Source organism: Rhododendron vialii, chromosome 5a (assembly GCF_030253575.1).
Source record: "Rhododendron vialii isolate Sample 1 chromosome 5a, ASM3025357v1".
Lineage (NCBI taxonomy): Eukaryota > Viridiplantae > Streptophyta > Magnoliopsida > Ericales > Ericaceae > Rhododendron > Rhododendron vialii.
In genome coordinates, this window is record NC_080561.1 from 7,569,389 (window position 1) to 7,588,660 (window position 19,272).

At 38.6% G+C, this 19,272-nt stretch overlaps 2 protein-coding genes across 2 annotated transcripts; one reads left to right on the forward strand and one right to left on the reverse strand.

Moving 5' to 3' along the window:
• Positions 1 to 6,630: 6,630 nt before the first annotated feature.
• Positions 6,631 to 12,437, reverse strand: LOC131325086 (uncharacterized). Its single transcript, XM_058357152.1, has 2 exons — positions 12,274 to 12,437; positions 6,631 to 9,749 (listed from the first exon to the last, which is right to left on the reverse strand). Exon 2 carries the CDS (start codon positions 7,770 to 7,772, stop codon positions 6,816 to 6,818), a length of 957 nt encoding a protein of 318 aa, XP_058213135.1. The 5' UTR covers positions 7,773 to 9,749; positions 12,274 to 12,437; the 3' UTR covers positions 6,631 to 6,815.
• A 1,821-nt stretch (positions 12,438 to 14,258) lies between these two features.
• Positions 14,259 to 19,145, forward strand: LOC131325083 (translocase of chloroplast 120, chloroplastic-like). Its single transcript, XM_058357145.1, has 2 exons — positions 14,259 to 14,493; positions 14,827 to 19,145. The coding sequence occupies exon 2, from the start codon at positions 14,973 to 14,975 to the stop codon at positions 18,633 to 18,635; it is 3,663 nt and encodes a 1,220-aa protein (XP_058213128.1). The 5' UTR covers positions 14,259 to 14,493; positions 14,827 to 14,972; the 3' UTR covers positions 18,636 to 19,145.
• The last annotated feature ends 127 nt before the right edge of the window (positions 19,146 to 19,272 follow it).

The window sequence follows — 19,272 nt, forward strand, 5'->3', positions numbered from 1 at the left end:
TATGTTCGTAATCAGTCATTTTCATGAATAATCAGTCTTTCAATAAAGTAAACTTTTGTGGCTACTTTATATTTCATCATAACTAAATCAGTTAAGAAAAACAAGAGCAACGTTCACAAAATTTCCAAAAGTACTAGAAATTTTGGAAATTTTGTGAACGTCAGTCTTTCGGTTCTGTTTGATAAAGTTGTCAGCTTTTTATTTTTCGTTTATGAAAAACGAGAAATGATGTTTATTTATTAAAAACAAAAAACATGTTTGGTGATCATAATAGTTTTTTGTTGTTTATTTTTTAGCTGTCGAAAGTGTTTTCAAAACAAATGAAAAACGCAATTTTTGTGTTTCTAGAATTTCCGTAAACTAGTGAAATTGATTATGTATTTTGTAAATAAAAACAGTAACACAAACATCTTTATAGTGCCTGTTTCAAAAAATATCAAAAATAAAAATAAAAAACTGAAAATAAAAGTTTTTCCAAACAGAGCAAGTTTTAAGCATTAATAAATTTTTTAAAATCATTTTGTAAAATGTTTTGTGGGTTATCTTATGAACTCGTACTTCGCAATTCTACGTATTATGCGTAATGTTTGGTTTATAATGAGTTAGAGTCGATAACTCAATTAGATTAGCCTTGCAATTTGATTTTGGTCAAATTCTGTAATGTATTGTCAAGTACTTACATAACCAAATCAATTCGAAGGTGAGTTTTCCTTAAAAAGTTTGTCTATAGTTTCACGGCTTGTTTGGTAGCGGTATAAGGGAGGGGGATATTGAACTCTTCCCGGATATATAAATCCGAGTACACTATACCCATTGTTTGTTTCCTTATTTTCACCCCAGATATCCATAGCCCCTTGGAGGGGTTTTATTTTGGGACACCCCTTTGGGTGTCCAATTCTTATTCTGCATTTTTACCAAAAACCCCTATGGCCCTATTGGAGAGAGAGAGAGGGGGGGACCCGAAAAGCGATAGTGCTAAAGACGATGGTAGTTGGTTTTACATCATTTTACATTTTTACATTCTCTCATATCCTCCTCCTAAAAAAGATTATCGAACCAAGTGACTCTTAAACTCCCCTTTCTAAAAAGATACTTCATCTAACCATATCCACCTCTTTATTCCTCTCCTTCCCTCCACGATCTCTCCTCCAAAACATATTCTGCTAACAAACGAACCGTAGAGACTTTCGACATTTGCCACTAAATGAACTTTTAGTTAATGAATATGAGAAGAATAATCTGTGTCTCTCAATTCATATTTTTATGAACTTCAACTCGTTTGCTCCGTTCAGACGAAAGGATAAAAGTTTAGGAAAATCATTCCATTCGGTTGAAAAATTCATTTTTTTTGCACTAAAAAATGATTATTTATCAAAATATTTAGGCAAAAATAAAAATAAAGCTTTTCTGATTCTTCTTGTCGAGAATAATCAATAACTCATAAAAATTTTGATATAAAATTAACTTTAGCGAAAAAAATTTAAACAAAAATAAAATTCTCAAATTTAAGTTAAGTTTACAAGTACTTACCCTGACACGAAGGAAACAGTAGAAAGTTTTGACAGACTAGTCAAAGGGTCAGCTGACAGTGAAGGCATGTCTGAGATGGGACTACTCAATGGTGATTGAGTCCAGTCCTTCCAGCCTTCAGGGAGACTAAATTTTGACCAAAGATTACTGTACTACAGGTTTTCCCTCTTTTTTTTGGGTGCAATAGGTTCTCCCTTTGCATATCGAAAAGATGCCCGTTAGGGTACGTGAAAAATGTCTATGAAAAGTAAATCAACATTTCAAATTTAAATTTGTTTGAATTTAAATTTGAAACGTTCATTTGCTTTTCATGAACACTTTCATGAATATTCTTCATGAGTCATAATATTTCTGTATCGAAAATGCTAGTAGTAAATTTTTTGAGAATGGAATAATAAATAATTAAAAAGCTACTCTCTCCGTCCCCATCTTTTTTTCCTCGTGAACACTTTTTACGTTCTCAAAAATATTGTCTTCGTTTCAAAGTCTTTTTTACCCTTACTTTTTGAAATGACGGACCTACTAGCAATGATGATGTTTTGAACCGTAAAAGGAGAATTATTTCCGTTTGACCAAAAAAAAGAGTGTAAAAGGAGAATATATTAATATGAAATGTGTAACGATTATATTCTCTTAATAAGTGGACACCGTCCAAAGGAGAAAAAAGATTGAGATAGAGGGAGTATTACATATGTTAAGTAAAAACGAAAATTAGCTTCTTAAAAAAAAAACAAAGCCAAGCACAAACTCACGCAAAGAGTCTGTTGCATCAAGTGTTGCTCCTTCCGTTCCAATTGAGAGTTCGTGCTATTTTTCAATTGATTACATATTATGATTTTTAATGTTTTATGTTATTTTAAAAATATTGTATTATGGAACTAATTAATCGAGATCTATCAAATAAGATCCACATTGGATCTAACATTCATTAACATTTTAAAGACATAACTAGTTTTTTATCCAATTAAAATAGAACAAGAAACTATTAAATTAGGACATAAACCATTTTCCTACAATTTTCATAAATACTGAAAACAAATACTACATATTCTTCTCTCTTTTTTTGATGGGTAATACTCCATATTCCTATACTTTGCACGTGGGAATAAAGTGGAAAGTATATTCTGCGAAATTATTTACCAACAGCATTATTTAATAATACAAAAAAAGGAAAGGACGTGGTTGGTTGAATTATTGACACCAGAATCAAGCTATGTCTATGGATGGCCCTGGTTCGACAAGTCAAAAGCAGGGGGAATGGAATGGGCTGCTTTGTGCCTAATGCTTACAAATCTCTTTCTTCCAAAAAAATGAGCATAAAATCTTCCTTTTTAAGATGTTGATCGATTTTAGGTCCAATTTTTTGTTAGCAAGTCGGGCGTAGAATCGATTAAGCATTTATCGATATCCGACGGAACTGATTATTTACAAGGATGCTTAAAAAATGTTTTGAAAAAGTTGAGCGTCTCCAATTATTTGTATGAAATTCTTAAGTGGGTCCCATAAAAGGCGATGTACGCCAAATAATATACCCATAGTTTTGTTGTTTTGAGATGGTCCAATTAATACAGAAAGTTGCAGCATCTGACTGGAGTGCTGCAAAATGCAAAGGAAGCCCTTGATCTGTAACATCCGTTGCTCCGTCCGGATGAGGTCACGGCAGTCCAGCCCGCGGCCGCTCAAGTATAATTTAGAGACCGAAGCCTCTGTCTTTTTATTCGAAAGGTGGTTAAATCCGTCTGGAGTCTGGACGCAGGACGCAATGCAACTAAGGACCCTATGTTTTTAGGGTTATAAACCCCTTTTTGGCTAGAACTTTGTGGGCAAGGGCTTCTAATTATACTACAATGCTACACACACAACCCTAATTCTGACCGTCCAGATGTGTTTGGACATTTTAGATTAAAAAAAACGGAAAACCTATAGGGACCGACGGGTCCAGCACTGAAATCGTACCGACGGCCGCGCCGGGCCGTCTCTGGCCATCGGATGGTTGATCCGAGCCGTCCAAAAATTCTATAAAAAAAAACGAGGGAGCCTATGCGAGAATCAACGGCATCCAATGTGTGTAGAATGCTTGATCCAAACACCCTTTTTTTCGTGTATATATGAAAAAATGGGGTGTTTGGATCGAGCATCTAAGCACGTCGGATGCCGTTGATTCCTGCAAAAGCCCACTCGGTTTTTTTTCTAAAATTTTTGGATGGCTCAGATCGGCCGTCCAATTCTCGGAGACGGCCCAACGCGGCCGTCGGTACGATTTCGGTGCCGGACCCATCGGTCCCTGTAGCAGCACTCTTAAAAAAAACTCTTACAGGAAAAAGTTCAACTTTTCCGGAGAAACGTTTGAGCAAATCTTAGCCATTTATTATAACAATGGACGGATAGAGATTGGTCGGTAACACTTTCGCTAATTATAAGTAGTTGCATTGAGATTCGTTATTGGCATGTGAGAGAAAATATAGTACTACTTCCCTATGTAGGTTTGCGAATGAGAACTTCGTACTTTTGAGTTTGGTGAAGGGTGGGACTTGGGAGAGGTTGCTACAAAAATCCTTGTAGATCTTTCGAGCATCCGTTTGCACTTGTATTAGTGGAAAGTATTGATCGACCGATCGTGAAATAGGTTTACACTCAACGTAGGCCGAACGACGTAAAATCCTTGTCTTCCTTCTTTTGTTTCTTCTCTCGTCGGTTGGGTGCTGCTTAGCACATCAATTTCGTTCTTCAAAAGAGTAATATTCGTAACTCAAATTATTGGCAGTGCGTTGAGTCCTGAAGGAGTCCGCCACACAACAAAATTCAAGTTCAAGTTCTACACGAGGAGTCCTACCCAACCCAATCCAATCCAACGTTAGCCAGAAGACCTTCTCCTCTCGGAAATATTCTCGTCAAAATTTTTGAATATTTCGTCATTCATGTTTTTCCGTATTTAGTGATTTTTTATCAAATTTTTTTTACTTATTGAATGTAAATAGCGTATCTCTATTCAAAAAATAAAAGAGCTTGTTAAAATGTTAAATTTTTTGACTAAAGACGAAAAAATATGCAAACTTTTTTGTCCAAAAAATTTATCTCAAAAATTGATAACCAAACAAAGCGTATCTAATCTTCTGCCCAACCGGTGAGTAATAATTTTCAAATATTCTGAAAATTACATCAATTTGAACATTCGACTGCACCACAAAATCCAAAGATATCCTCCACAAAGCATATCCAAATTGAATCCCATCACAAGTACAAATGTAAGGAGAGGTGAAATCTCAATGCGAGGAAGGATAGTCGCGAACCTTTCTTTAACTGAGGTGCACGGCTCTTGTCAACTCGGCTAACCTGGTCGGTTAGATGAGAATGTCATCGACTTTTTTTTTTTTTTTTTGCACGGCGATCATTAACTGCTTTTGACTTTAATGTGCCCGTGTGTGTGAGAGAGTGGGAGAGATAGAAGAAGAAGTAATCGCGGTTGCAGCTCGGCCTATCTGGAGATAAAGCAATTCCAGGATTCTCAATCTAACCAGGAAAACAACTGTGACAATTCCATAAAGATTCTGAACAATTCTTGTTCCAGGAAATGAATTTGCTTCTACAGTTTAGTTTTCAGTACTCAGAATCAGAGACAATTCTAAACAACAAGAAGTGAAATTCAAGGCTAACGTTTACAAACAGACCTAACTGTATGTACATACATTCGTTCCTAGACTCGTAATTTCAAATACGTAAAAATGTTTCCCAAATACAATCCGTCGACATAAGAAGGGAGAACATAGCATGAATATTCCCTCGACTGCTCTGTGTTTGTTTGTTTGGTCAGAAGACGGTATTTTGGGTGTTGACCCTACTTGCTGACAGATTTGATTTAGGGCTTTTTTGAGCTTTTTTGTTGTTGGGTTTCAATTTGTTTTTGGATGTTCTTGTTTGGTTTTGTTTCTGCATTCCACCTTTGGTTTGATTCACCTCCACTATCCCCCGGCTTGATGTACCTTAGTCAAGTCTTCTCTAATAAAATGTTACTTTTACCAATAAAATTAAAAAAAACATAGCATGAATATTGTCTAGAATCGTAGATTTTAATGATCAATAGTCATACCATAATCCATCATAGTAGAGTTTCAGACATATCCATAAAACCTTTTCACTATCATAAACGGACAGGGACGAGCCAAATTTCAAGAGACATTCGCAAGCACAAGCCATTTACTAAAGGATTAAGAGTTCAAACCAACCTACTTGTGGATTGTAAACATTACTCCCAAGCTCGAAAATTGTGGGTTGGGCTGAGTGAGTGAGGGTGCACCCAAGGGCCTAGGTAGACGTAATGTTCCAGCCTCCGGTAGTCCCATCTGGAATCGTGTTGAGTACTCGATAGTTCTCAGCTTAAGCTAACAAAAAACTCAGAACCAATATCTGATTAACATCGGCAACATAAACGAATAAATACTACTACTCAGTTGGAACCTTAGGCAATTCATCATTTGAGCCCAATGAAAGTGAACTTGATCCGTCAACATAGTGATGAAAAAGAAAGAGATAGTAGAACCTAAAGTGCTTGGAATTGCAAGCTTAGTTTATCAATTATCAGCAACAGTGCAGTGGTATTGTGAAACCTGCAGAAAACAAAGTTGAGCCCCCCTACACATGGGAAGTTAGGAATCAATTTTGGCCTCATATCGATCGGAAAGTGGCCACTCAAATCCAGCACAATGAGAACAAAATGTTTTTACAATCGTCCAAAAAATGAAACTTCATATGGATACGAAATATGTCACTGTTACTCCCTCCGTCCCAAATTTTTTGTCCGGCCCGCAAAACGGAGTGTTAAAAATAATACAATTTTTGCAAGAAAAAATCAAAAGTTTTTCAACAATTTACTAGATATCAATGAGTATTTTTAATTTGTGAAAAAAGTTTGAATTTTTTCTTAAAAAAATTGCACTGTTTTTAACACTCCGTTTTGCGGACCGGACAAAGAATTTGAGACGGAGGGAGTACATTTTTGTCCCCGGCATTGCATGGATGAAATATGCTTATGTTCAATTTAACTTTCAATAGACGAATTCAAGATTGAAACATAACCCAAAAAAAAACACTGAGAGACGCAACTGAAAACAATTATAGCATGCTTGCCTTTTAGTTCAGCGCAAACCCTACATCCTGTACATGATAAATATACAACAGCAACCCTTGATACACCAACAAAAAGACTTCACATATAAACAAACAGAATCAGAAAAGACCCGTTACCAACTTACTGAATCAGAACAAGGAGAACGAGACTAACACTATCTTCATGCCTCACCTTCAATCCTGGCATAAGTAAGCCCAACACAGGCATCAACAAAATCCTCGTCAATAAAATCAGTAGACAATACCTGCAGCCAATCACCGAAACCCCGGGTGAAGCACTGACTAATGAAAAGACGAGCGTACCCATGGATCCGATTCGTAACTGGTTTTACGTACATAACCGGGTTATCCGCTTGTGGGGTTAAGGTATTCTCCACCCGGTAAAAGTGTTTCCTGGAGCCAATGGGTGGCTGCTCACTCAAGTACTTCAAATTGCTCTCAAACTTGGTAAATGGCAAATCAGTGTCAATCCAATTATCCGTCAAATACCCAGATCCCCATAATGGCCCCCCAACCTCCGGCTCGGGTGAAATTCTCGGCTTCCAAACACAAATAACTCTCTTTGGCAATATGTCAGCAATTGTCTTTTCAAACACATTATCATCATTATGAATGAGAAACTCACCCAATTGCTCCTCCAAGTACTTGTCGAACTCGGGTGGGTCCTTGTGTCCGAACTCTGTTCGGATCTCTAGAATTACTATCTCCGCTTGGGTTTCGGACAAAAACTGCTTGATGTCGTTCATAACCACATCAATGCTATAGGTCAGGAGGATTCCGTGACAAACACGGCGGTCCTCCTGAACTCGGATATCAACGACGCGGGTCCCTATTTCGAGTTGATCGTAAATAGAGAGAGTTTGGCATTGGGCGAAGGGGCGAGTAATGAGTGGGATTCCTATCTTGTTGGTCGCGGAGTCATGGGTCCCAGGCCATACAATCTTGTTTAATTGAACTTTCTCCGGGTTGAGGCCTAACATCCAGTTTTTCCGATCAGGAGGGCGGTAGTCACAACCGGGGAAGTTGCAGCCATTGCTTTGTTGAAGATCTCTTAAAGCTTTTTCTTCGGATGAAACCGATTTTATTCGGTCCATCTGCTTAGAGACCTCACCACGCATCTTGAAAATCAGAGAAGCACAAGAAGAAAAAGAACAACAATCCTAAATTCTCCCTCCTCCCCTGGATGTTGCTTCTTCTTCTCCCTCTCCTTCTCCCTCTGCTTCTTTGTTTTATGTTGTTTATGGGGTAACTTGTGATTAAGAGGTTTAGGTTATCTGGGTTTTAATAAATTCATTAATGTTTGGTGGTGTCACTAAGGTTAGACAAAGACCTCATATGGCTTCACCAGATAAATACCAGCGAGAATAATGATTGCATGCATATCCACAAGTTTTGGATTTTTACTGATCAATATCGGATTCACCGATTCGCAGTCAATTAGACCGATCCAGTTGTTCTAGAGTTCTTTTAACGCCGAAATAATTCTACAAAATAATGGCCATTACAACTTACACCCAATACTTGACTGTATTGTTTGATACTCCCAATATCATTCTGATATCATGATTTAAAACTACAGTAAAGCATCTCCAATTATGCTTCAAGATTCATTTTCTCCCAACTACTATATAAATTATATTATATATTGAGATAAGACTAGCTCTTTTGTAATTGTTTGGGCTTATTGGCCCACATTTTAGCTGGCAAAAGTTGCTTAAGTTTGTTGATGTTGATGTTGATCTTGATGTTTATATAAGTCGTCCTGTCTTTCACCTATAATAGATTATACAGTCAACCGTGTGGGAAAAGGATTCACACCTATATGTGCCACACGAAACAAGATGTGGTCTGTATCAATTTGACCCTTCAACAAACCTGCTATTCAATGATCGAATGATCCAACCATAGAAGGATATTCCAGTAATCAGGCCTTAACACTTTATATATATGTACCAAACAAAGCCTCCACCTAATGATATTCATCCTCTATATGAAGCTAGGATACCAACACGGGGTGTGGATACGATACAGATACGGCCATATGAGTAAACAAATGGAAACAGGTACAGTAAGATTAGAATACCTTAGACTAAAAATTACTTTTATAAACTTTTACCAATCAACTACGTATACTTACAAGTTACAATAATGGTAAAAACCATTCTATTCTTCATATGCAGAACTATGCACACAAGTTTACTGTGTTACTTGTTGAAATTCAATTTTATTGATACATATGTATTACACAACAAGGATATTCAAAAACTATAAACATATATGTATTTTACATTTTCATCTCACTATTATCTCTCTCTCTCTCTCTCTCTCTCTCTCTCTAAAAAGTAATTAAAGTATAAAAAACTGTACTTGTCTGTATTCCTAACAATTATAAGAATGTATTCCAATTGTGGATGCTACTGGAATATGCATTGACGAATATCGGAGGAGTATCGGTACAATATGGATACGCAGGGACGGAGGTAAGGCCAAGGGTGGGGAAGCCCGGGCCACCCCAACCTTGCTAGAATTACCCTATGTGCAGTATATACTACACATCAAAAAGTAAAATAAATGTCATAAAAAAGGCCAAATTTTACTTTAGCTGGTAATGGGTTAAGGTGTAGGGGAAAATAATTGTACTTTTTTTTATGTGTATATCTATGTTTTGCCTAGTATGAATGGAAAATGACTATCCTGTTCTTGTAGAATCCTATCCCTTAGATTTCATTTTGAGTTGTGGTTCTCCATCTATAGAAATCATAGCCCCATCTCTGCGGATACGACTTCCATGGAGAAGAATCCATGCTTCATAGTCCATCATTGCAATGTTATCAACTTCCTTTTATTAGTATGGTTTGGGTCAAGGTCTAGCACTAGTATTAAAAAAAGCAATTGAAAACAACTGGAAATGTGCTTAACTGATTCAGCCATGGTTATCATCTAAACATTACCTAAGATTTTGTATGCAAAATTAATACTTTACCGACTATTCCAACAACTGCATAGAAGAACTTTGTAGTTGATTGAAGACAGGCTCCATGATTAGTAAGTCGTCCCTCTTCTTGGAAGTGATCATGATGATTACAATGATAGACCTGAAGAAGATAAAAATCCATGTATTAGGCCAGGTAAAGGAGTCAGAAAAGGCCATTTGAAAAACATCAGAAGTTGCATTTGGAATCATCTTGTTACCACATAATCTATCAGATAAGCAAGGAGACCTTTGAGGGACCCTATACCACGAAAAATCAAATGATCTTTAAAAAGGATCAATGCACAACAGCATTTTCAAGTTAAAGGCCCTGATACATCTAATGTGCCCTAAACAATACCAACTAATGCCAACAAAATTAATATGGACCGCACTTTTTGCAGAAGTTGCCTACGTATCCCCTTAGGAAATCAAGCCATTATGCAGTTCAGGAAAAGGTTCACTTGAGTATTAACACTCTCCTTTTTTGCTCTACATTTTGCCTAGATCTGTCCTTTTGGTTTTACAAACTAGCGAGCTTTCAAAAATGTCCCATCATTTTGCGTAAGTTGCCCTTTCAGATTTTCAACCTAGCCAGTTTTTTAGTCTAAATTTTGCCAAGGATATTGGCCTTCAGGGTTAATCGTCCTAGTGAGCATCTCTCAAGGATAATACTTCTTCAATTGATCTATCGGCTTAGCAAACTCGAAACCATCAAGGTCAGTGAGGATCACCCCTCAACCCTCCATCTCCCAAAGCACCAAATCACCTTCCTTCCGTGGTTTCACCTTGTTGAATGCTCGAGCTATTCGACGTTGATACCCTTCGACAAGATACTAAAAACAGATAACCTGTACACTAAAAAAAAGATGTAGGCAACAAATAATCTGTTTGACATCGTCCTTTATGGTTTATCGTCCTAGTGAGCATCTCTCCAAGATAACACTTCTTAAGTTGATCCAAACTAGTCGGCTTAGTGAACTCGAAACCATCAAGGTCAGTGAGGATCACCCCTCACCCCTCCATCTCCCGAAGCACCAAATCACCTTCCTTCAGGTTCCGTGGTTTCACCTTCTTGTTGAATGCTCGAGCTATTCGTCGCTGATACCCTTGGACATGATACTAAAAACAGATAACCTGTAAACTAAAAAACAGATGTAGGCAACAAATAATCTATTTGACATCCTCCCTACCATAGTAAAAAATGACTGGAGATCTATGAACGGTATAATTGGAGGCATGTCACAAAACAGTAAAAGCTAATTAGCTTCAATATTTTGACAATTTCTGAGCACAGTATGGAAAATATACTTTGAGTCCATGAGTTTGCTAAGATGGATTACTAATCACTATGAAACTCCCACCTACCCTACTGCAGGCAAGAAACAATGTTGATGTGAGATTTCTTAAGATAATTAGTGATCACCATTTTGTTGATTTTGGTTCATTCCAGTTTTTTTTTTGTAAACTAGGAATGCTTAGATATTGGATTCCAAGCACGCCTCCTGTTTTTTACTATGGAAGAAAAAAGGTAGTATTGGTGTAGGTTATGAAAGTGAATTGCTCCATGACATTTTGCTTATCACCCCAGGATAACAAAGATCACCCTGCTAACACCCCAACTTCTGCTCAAATGATTTATTAGGCTTCAATAAGTTAAGGTGAAGAGAGGATTACGTCAAGGTGATCCTCTCTCCCCCTATTCGTTCCTTCTTGTTACGGAGGATTTCTCTTCCATGTTGCAATAAAGAATTGATGCTGGCAGGTTCTCTTATCATCGTAGGTGTAGGGATCTTCAGCTTTCTCATATCATTTTTGCTGATGACTTGTTCATCATGAGTGGGGCTGACCTTTAGTTTCACACCTACAATCAAAATTTCAGAAAAGCTAGACTCATTACCAAAAATTAAAGCCCCATTACAGTACTCCTTCTGTTCATCCTCAAGGGATTGCTTGGTGATAAGGCCACTTATTTGTTCCTTCCTAGGTTTCAGTTCGAAACCTCCTAGGTTCTATCAACTCTTGTGGAGTCAATCTATGTGGAGCTTTGCCTTGGTTTTAAATGGGTCCCCTAGTGGACCGCGGGATTGGTCCCCAGGAATTATTATTTGGGGTGGGCATAAGTTGACCCGGACATGAGTTATCAACAAAACATTTCTCCTGTTCTTGGATCGTTACCAGCCTATTCCATGATACCGCATCAACTCTTGTGGGGTCAATCTATGTGGAGCTTTGCCTTTGTTTTAAATGGGTCCCCTAGTGGACCGCGGGATTGGTCCCAAGGAATTATTATTTGGGGTGGGCGTAAGTTAACCCGGACATGAGTTATCAACAAAACAATACTCCTGTTCTTGGATCATTACCAGCCTATTCCATGATACCGCATCTTCTCTCTCAGGCATTTTACCAAACAGCTTCCTAGTTGGTTTTATCATCCCTAACTTCGCATACCCAGAAAGCCTATTGTTCCAAGAATACAATATCCGTACAGGCATATCCCCAACTACAATACACATATGACCAATTGATTCTACAAGAAAGAGTAGCTACAAACTAATTTGTTCCAAGAATGCAAGCTCTAACATGCATCGTATCAAATACTACTAATTTACGTGCTTCAAAATAGTTGCCACTTTCACAATACAAACCTGATCAAGCGGGTCGATATGAAGCAGAAGGGGTGATCCTCAGAGAGAGATGAATTCTAAAGGAAAGCGAGAGTGCTATTGAGGATGTTCCATACATTGCCCATTTTACCCTCTCTCTCTCTTTTTTTACCACCCAAACAAAACTTGTGACCACTTAATGAAATAATGGCAATTTTGAAAAGTAAAAAATAATATCCCGTTTTGGAATTTTCGATTTGGATTTATAAGTAATAAGTGTAGAGAGAAATAAAATAATGATTGAAAATAATAGTAATAATTAGAGAGATAAAGAGAAAAATGAAAGTAATTATTGAAAAGAAATAGAATAATAATTAAAATTTAAAATCCAAAATTCAAAACCCTTAACCGAACAAGGTCATGTCTCAATGAAAAAGTTGGTTTCCCAAAGAAGCCCCAAATTTAAGAACGATAGTGTATCTACTAAAAAAAAAAGAAAACTGATTCTCTATTTACATGACTTTTTCTCGATTTTATTTCTTTCTACACTTTATGAAAATACAAAAATTCGATGTAAAAAGATCATTAAAAAGCTTTCAAACTTTTTCTCATGTTCGTAAATCATTGAGGATACGTTTCATTAAAAAAAAAAAATTCCCTGCATAGAACGAGTACTTGTAAACTATGGTGAGTGTATGTAGAAATCAGAAAAACTCATCAATACACCCCCTCTCTCCCTCTCTCTCTCTCTCTCTCTCATAATTCAGAATACTTCATCAGTATATTCATAGCTATTAAAAACAAGGGAATGACTTCGGTGTCCCCGGTCATTTTGGGGACACCTAACTTTTGACATAATAAAATCATTATGAATATAACCAAAACCCATTACAAACATAACAGAACCATAGCAAGGCATAAGCAAAACCATAACAAGGCATAACTTATTTGTTATGTCTTGGTTGGGTTTAGTTACGCATTGGTTGATTTTTTGGATATTTCTTGATTATGCTTTGTTTGGGTTCTGTTATGCTTGTAATTGATTTTAGTTATGCTCTTAATGGTAAAGTTATGCTAAAAATTACGGTGTCTCCAAAATGACCGGAGACACCATAGCATCATCCAAACAAAATAAAAATAATAATGCTAGATGCGTACTCGTAAGTTATGTGCGTGTTGTGTCTAGGCCTGGCCCTGGATATAGGCCAATCAGATGACTATCTAATGCTTTTATTTTTGGGTCCAATAATTGAGTCTCAAATAATAAAATATGTTAAATATTACTTATGTAAATTATGTTATAATAAGTCAATGTAACACGGTGGTAAACACATTCACACATTTTCATGATTGTGAATTCGATCCCTGGCCCCTCTAGTTTTTCAGGCAACAATTTTGAAACTTTTACGGAAAAAAGATTTCAAAACACCACTTGTCAAGCTTGAAATCATGACCTGAGGTACTAAGGTGGTAGGTACAATAACTTTGATGCGCCTTGTTTTGTTTTCTATGTCGAAAAACTAATTAGTAAAATACTGAAAATGAGAGGTTTATTTTCAAATGCCGCCGCGGTCTTGAAAAACTAATTAGTAATATACTGAAAATGAAATGCTTCATTTTCAAATGCCGCCACAGTCTTGAAAATCTCAAGGCTGTGTGTCATTAGCATTATTGAAAATTTAAAAAAAAAATACCGTGCATTTTCTTGGGTAAAAGAAAATAAAGTATTTTTAGACGGTGCACATTTGTCCCTCAATATTGAGAAAGTTTAGCTCTCGTTCTATTTTACAAAGATTGAGAAAGTTTAGCTCTCGTTCTATTTTATCTCTTTGTGGACGGTTCAAATTTTAAAACAACTATTCTGAAAAAATGTGAAAAAGTTCTTTTAATACTCAAATCATTAACTATCAAGACGGACAATGAAATTGAGCATGACAACGGGAGAGCAGTGAACCGTGAAACACAGCCGTGCGGGTAGGGGTAGCACCGCTCAATATATACACGTGACAGCCCAAGAACCACCACCTGTTCTGCAAAACACCACCTGTTCTGCAAAACAGGTAAACCTTTCCCCCAACCTAACCAGTCGACGTCATCCCCTTTCACGTTTTCTTACCCGATACAATCGATGAAACCTCTTTATCCGCAACTCACCTCCTCAATACACAAATACTGGGCGGTAGAATTCAATTGAGGAGAGAGTAATCACAACAATCCTCGTCCCACTGCGCAATCCTCTCTCTCTCTCTCTCTACAGAGCCGGTACGTTAATCCTCCTTAGTTTATCGCTTTAACCATTTCACCCGCCATATTTCCTCCAAAACCCTTAATTGTTTTTAAAAACCCATTTGAGATCTAATCTTCTGATTACTGTTCCATAAGTCAACAGCAATCTCTTCCTTCTGTTTTACGTGTTTGGATCAGTAATGCCCTTTATTTGATGCTAAGGTTTTCATCTCCATATTTTTATTTGATTGTTGCATTTATTTCTTGCCGATATAAAAAGAAGAAGAAGAAATTGTTGCATTTAGTTCCTATTGGGTATTGGTAATCTATTGTTTGGTGATTAAGGGTTTCTGGGTTTTCTGTTTCCAGGGTTTTTTGGGACAGTGAGGACCCACCTAAACTCTGAGTGTATGTAACCACCCACAAGGCCTTCAAATTCACGGTTAGTTCTAGTAGCAACTTTTGAACATTGGGCTACCCTTCGGATTCAGCGAAGAGTTGGGTAGTGTTTTGTGATGGAAAATGGGGTTGGGATTGTTGATGGGTCTCATTTGGGAGAGAAGTATACGGAGAATAACGAGGATTGGGAGTTGAGAGATGAAAAATGGGCTGAGGTTGTTGGGTCTGATGAATCAAAGGACTCAGAAGGAGACGAATTTTTCGAGGAGGCAGTCGGGTCTGAGATAGCTAGAGTTCATTCAGAGGATATTGTTGTCAATGGAGATGATGATGTCGAGAAGGTTGGACGATTGGGGGGTGGTTCTTTGGAGTTTGATGATGATTCAAATGTGGAAAATGAAGTTGAGAAGCTTGATGAAGATATTGTTGTTGACCGAGATGGTGGTGTTGAGAACGTTGCACAAATGGAGGGTTCTTTAGGGTTTGACTCGAATGTGGGAAATGAAGTTGAGGAATTTGAAGAGTCAGTTGAAGTTCCTATTGCAGTTGGTAATCATGAGGGGGAGCTACCAATTAGCGTTGAAGATAAGTTGGAAGGTGTGGAAAATGGGGATCCAGTTGATGAGGCAGTGGAGAAGGAAGTCATTGATGAGGAGAGTTTTGTTGAGAAAGTTGTGAGGGATGAATTGAATCAAATGGAGATTGATGCTACTGCTGCGGGAGATGGAGGAACTTTGAAAAACTTGAATCAGGCGGATGAGAAGTCTGATGTAATGTCTGAGAAGTGTGAAAATGGTAATACAAATATTTTGAACTTGGAAGGAAGTCTGGCTCTTGAAAACTCAGAAAATGGCTGTGCAAACAAGGAGACAGAGCTGGTTGATAAAGAATCACCATCTGGGGATGCCCAAATTGTACTAGGAGGTGAGTCTGAGTCTCAGCCGGAGGTTGGTTCCATTGGAGAGGTTTTGGATCAAGCTGGAAAGTGTGAGGAAGTGAAGCCAACTTTGGGTTTATCTGATAGTCCAGACGTTGAATCTTGTTTGGTTAACTTGGAAAACGAACGTGATAAGAATGAAAAACCAAAGGACATGGCTACGGTTGTTTTGGAAAATCAGGATGACAGGAGTCCGGAACTGAAAAATACTTCAATCACTAAATATTTAGACCAACTTGGAACTAGTATGAAAGCCGACGATACACTAAATACTTCTTTCGGGGCAACTGATAAAATTTTGAAGGTTGAGAAATTGCCTGCTTCAGAAGATTCTGTGGTGAAGACTGATGAGAAGATTCAGGCCGGTCCAGCTAATTTAGAAGTGAAAGAGGTTGAGGATTCTCAGTTTCTGCATGGGACTAAGGATGCCAAAGCTTCCAATGGTGTGGCCAAGGGGTTTGAAAACAAAGGAGAACAAGATGAGGAGACCAAACAAAGTGCTCGAGGGAATAGAGAAGGGGACACCAAACCTGAAGCAAATGGTTCTGCCTCTTCTACAAAACCTGCAAATTCCAAGCCTACATTTGTGCGTCCAGCTGGCCTAGGCCACACCGCCCCACTATTGGAACCTGCCCCTCGAGTTGTGCAGCAGTCTAGGATGAATGGAACGTTATCTCAGATGCAAAATCAACTCATTGAGGACCCCACAATGGGGGAAACTGAGGAAAACGACGAGACACGTGAAAAACTCCAAATGATAAGGGTGAAATTCTTGAGACTTGCTCATAGGCTCGGGCAGACTCCCCACAATGTTGTGGTGGCTCAAGTCTTGTACAGGCTAGGGCTAGCTGAACAGCTGAGAGGGAGAAGTGGGGGCCGTGTTAATTCCTTTAGCTTTGACCGCGCGAGTGCAATGGCAGAGCAGTTAGAGGCAGTTGGGCAGGAACCCCTTGATTTCTCATGCACAATTATGGTTATTGGAAAAACGGGGGTCGGTAAAAGTGCAACCATTAATTCCATATTCAACGAGGTTAAGTTTGGCACCAATGCTTTTCATCTGGGTACAAAGAAAGTTCAGGATGTTGTCGGAACTGTAGAGGGGATCAAGGTACGTGTAATCGACACCCCTGGCCTTCTACCTTCGCCGTCAGACCAACGCCACAATGAAAAGGTCCTGCACTCTGTGAAGCGGTTTATTTCTAAAACGCCCCCGGATATTGTTTTGTATCTAGATAGGCTGGACATGCAGAGTAGAGATTTTGGTGACATGCCTTTATTGCGCACAATCACTGAGATATTTGGGCCATCGATTTGGTTCAATGCAATTGTGGTCCTAACTCATGCGGCATCAGCTCCACCTGAGGGCCCTAATGGCACGACTACAAGTTATGACGTGTTTGTCAACCAAAGGTCTACTTTTGTCCAACAAGCGATTCGGCAGGCGGCTGGGGATATGAGGCTTATGAACCCTGTTTCTTTAGTGGAAAACCATTCGGCTTGTAGAACAAATAGAGCTGGACAAAGAGTACTACCGAATGGTCAGATTTGGAAGGCCCACTTGCTATTGCTTTCCTTCGCGTCCAAAATATTGGCTGAAGCAAACACACTTCTAAAGTTGCAAGATAGTCCTCCAGGAAAGGCATTTCCTACTCAAACAAGAGCACCTCCTTTGCCTTCTCTCCTCTCATCGCTTCTCCAATCAAGACCACAGCTGAAACTTCCGGAAGAGCAGCTTGGTGACGATGATACCTTTGATGATGAGCTGGACGAGCTATCAGACTCCGAGGATGAGTCACCATACGATAGGTTGCCATTTAGACGGTTGACGAAGGCTGAGTTGGAAAAGCTCACAAAAGCCCAGAAGAAAGCGTATTTTGAGGAAATTGACAAAAGGGAACAGCTTTTTATGAAGAAACAGTTGAAGGAAGAGAAGAAGCGGCGAAAGATGATGCAGAAATTGGCAGCTGCAGCTAAGGATTTGCCAAGTGACTACGATGAAAACGTAGAAGATGAAAGCAGTGGTGCAGCATCTGTTCCAGTTCCCATGCCTGATTTTGCCTTGCCTGCTTCTTTTGATTCCGATAATCCAACTCATCGTTTTCGCCACCTTGATTCTCCCAACCAATGGGTTGTGAGGCCTGTTCTAGATAATCATGGGTGGGACCATGACATTGGTTATGAAGGCGTAAATGTAGAAAAGCTATTTGTTGTTAAACAAGCAATACCTGTGTCTTTCTCTACTCAGGTTACAAAGGATAAGAAGGATGCCAATCTCCAGATGGAAATATCTAGTTCAGTGAAACACAGCAAGGGCAAGGCAACTTCATTAGGTTTTGATATGCAGACTCTGGGAAAGGATATGTCTTATACTTTACGGAGTGAAACAAGGTTTATTAATTATAGGCGAAATAAGGCAACAGCAGGTCTTTCAGTTACTCGTTTGGGTGATGCCTTGACAGCAGGAATGAAAATTGAGGACCAGTTAATCATTAACAAACGATTGCATTTGGTTATGTCTGGGGGTGCTATGACGGGTCGTGGTGATGTTGCTTATGCCGGCAGTTTGGAAGCCACTTTGAGAGACAAAAATCATCCTTTCGGTCGTTCGTTGTCAACTTTTGGGCTTTCTGTTATGGATTGGCATGGAGATCTTGCTATTGGAGGAAATTTGCAGTCTCAGATTCCTATTGGACGGTTTACAAACTTGATTGCACGTGCCAGCTTGAATAATCGGAATTCTGGGCAGGTTAGTATTCGGTTGAACAGCTCAGAACAGCTTCAAATAGCTTTGATTGGGCTGCTACCTCTTGTCAGAAAGCTACTAGGTCATCCACAACAATAGGGGTTTGGACAGTGATGGAAATTAAGTCATGTATGCTGCAGCAGCTGTTCGGTGATCGAAATGACTTCCAAATACTGAGTGTAACCATGCTGCATGAACCAGATGCCGCGTGAGATGGGCCTTGACATGCTTGCGCCTTGGTGGGACAGTAGTAGCTTTGGCCATTGTCCTCTTCCCAGGTTCCTCTGCGGGTTTGGAGGTGTCTATGGTCGCGCCCAGGGCAAATATCAACTCTGTCAATCCTCTTCCCGCCCTTGGCTTAGGAAAAAAAGACAAAGTGTAACTATGCTGTTAATTTTTTTTTCCTGTTCTCAATGCTTTAGTTATAGCGGTTTTAGTTTTCTTGTTAGATATTTGCATTTCAGTGTGATCTTTTTCCTGTCGAGCTTAAATATTGACAAAGGGATGTTTTCTCCCCCTGTCATTATTTGATTATGGGTGTGGAATAATTTCTTCTTTTTGGTATTTTGGCAGTTCTAGTTTCTATGAAAGCCTCTTGATTCAAAATAACTGTCTCCTCTAGTTATCGTTATTGTTGGCAGCACATTATATATACGGCCGGCCTTCAGAGAACATCAAGTTGCTCATTTCTATCTATGTATTCATACACCAAATCCATATTGGTCTGCTAGTAATG

Excerpts from the sequence above, each read along its gene's own strand:
- LOC131325086 (XM_058357152.1), bottom strand. The coding sequence starts at position 7,772 with ATGCGTGGTGAGGTCTCTAAGCAGATGGACCGAATAAAATCGGTTTCA.
- LOC131325083 (XM_058357145.1), top strand. The coding sequence starts at position 14,973 with ATGGAAAATGGGGTTGGGATTGTTGATGGGTCTCATTTGGGAGAGAAG.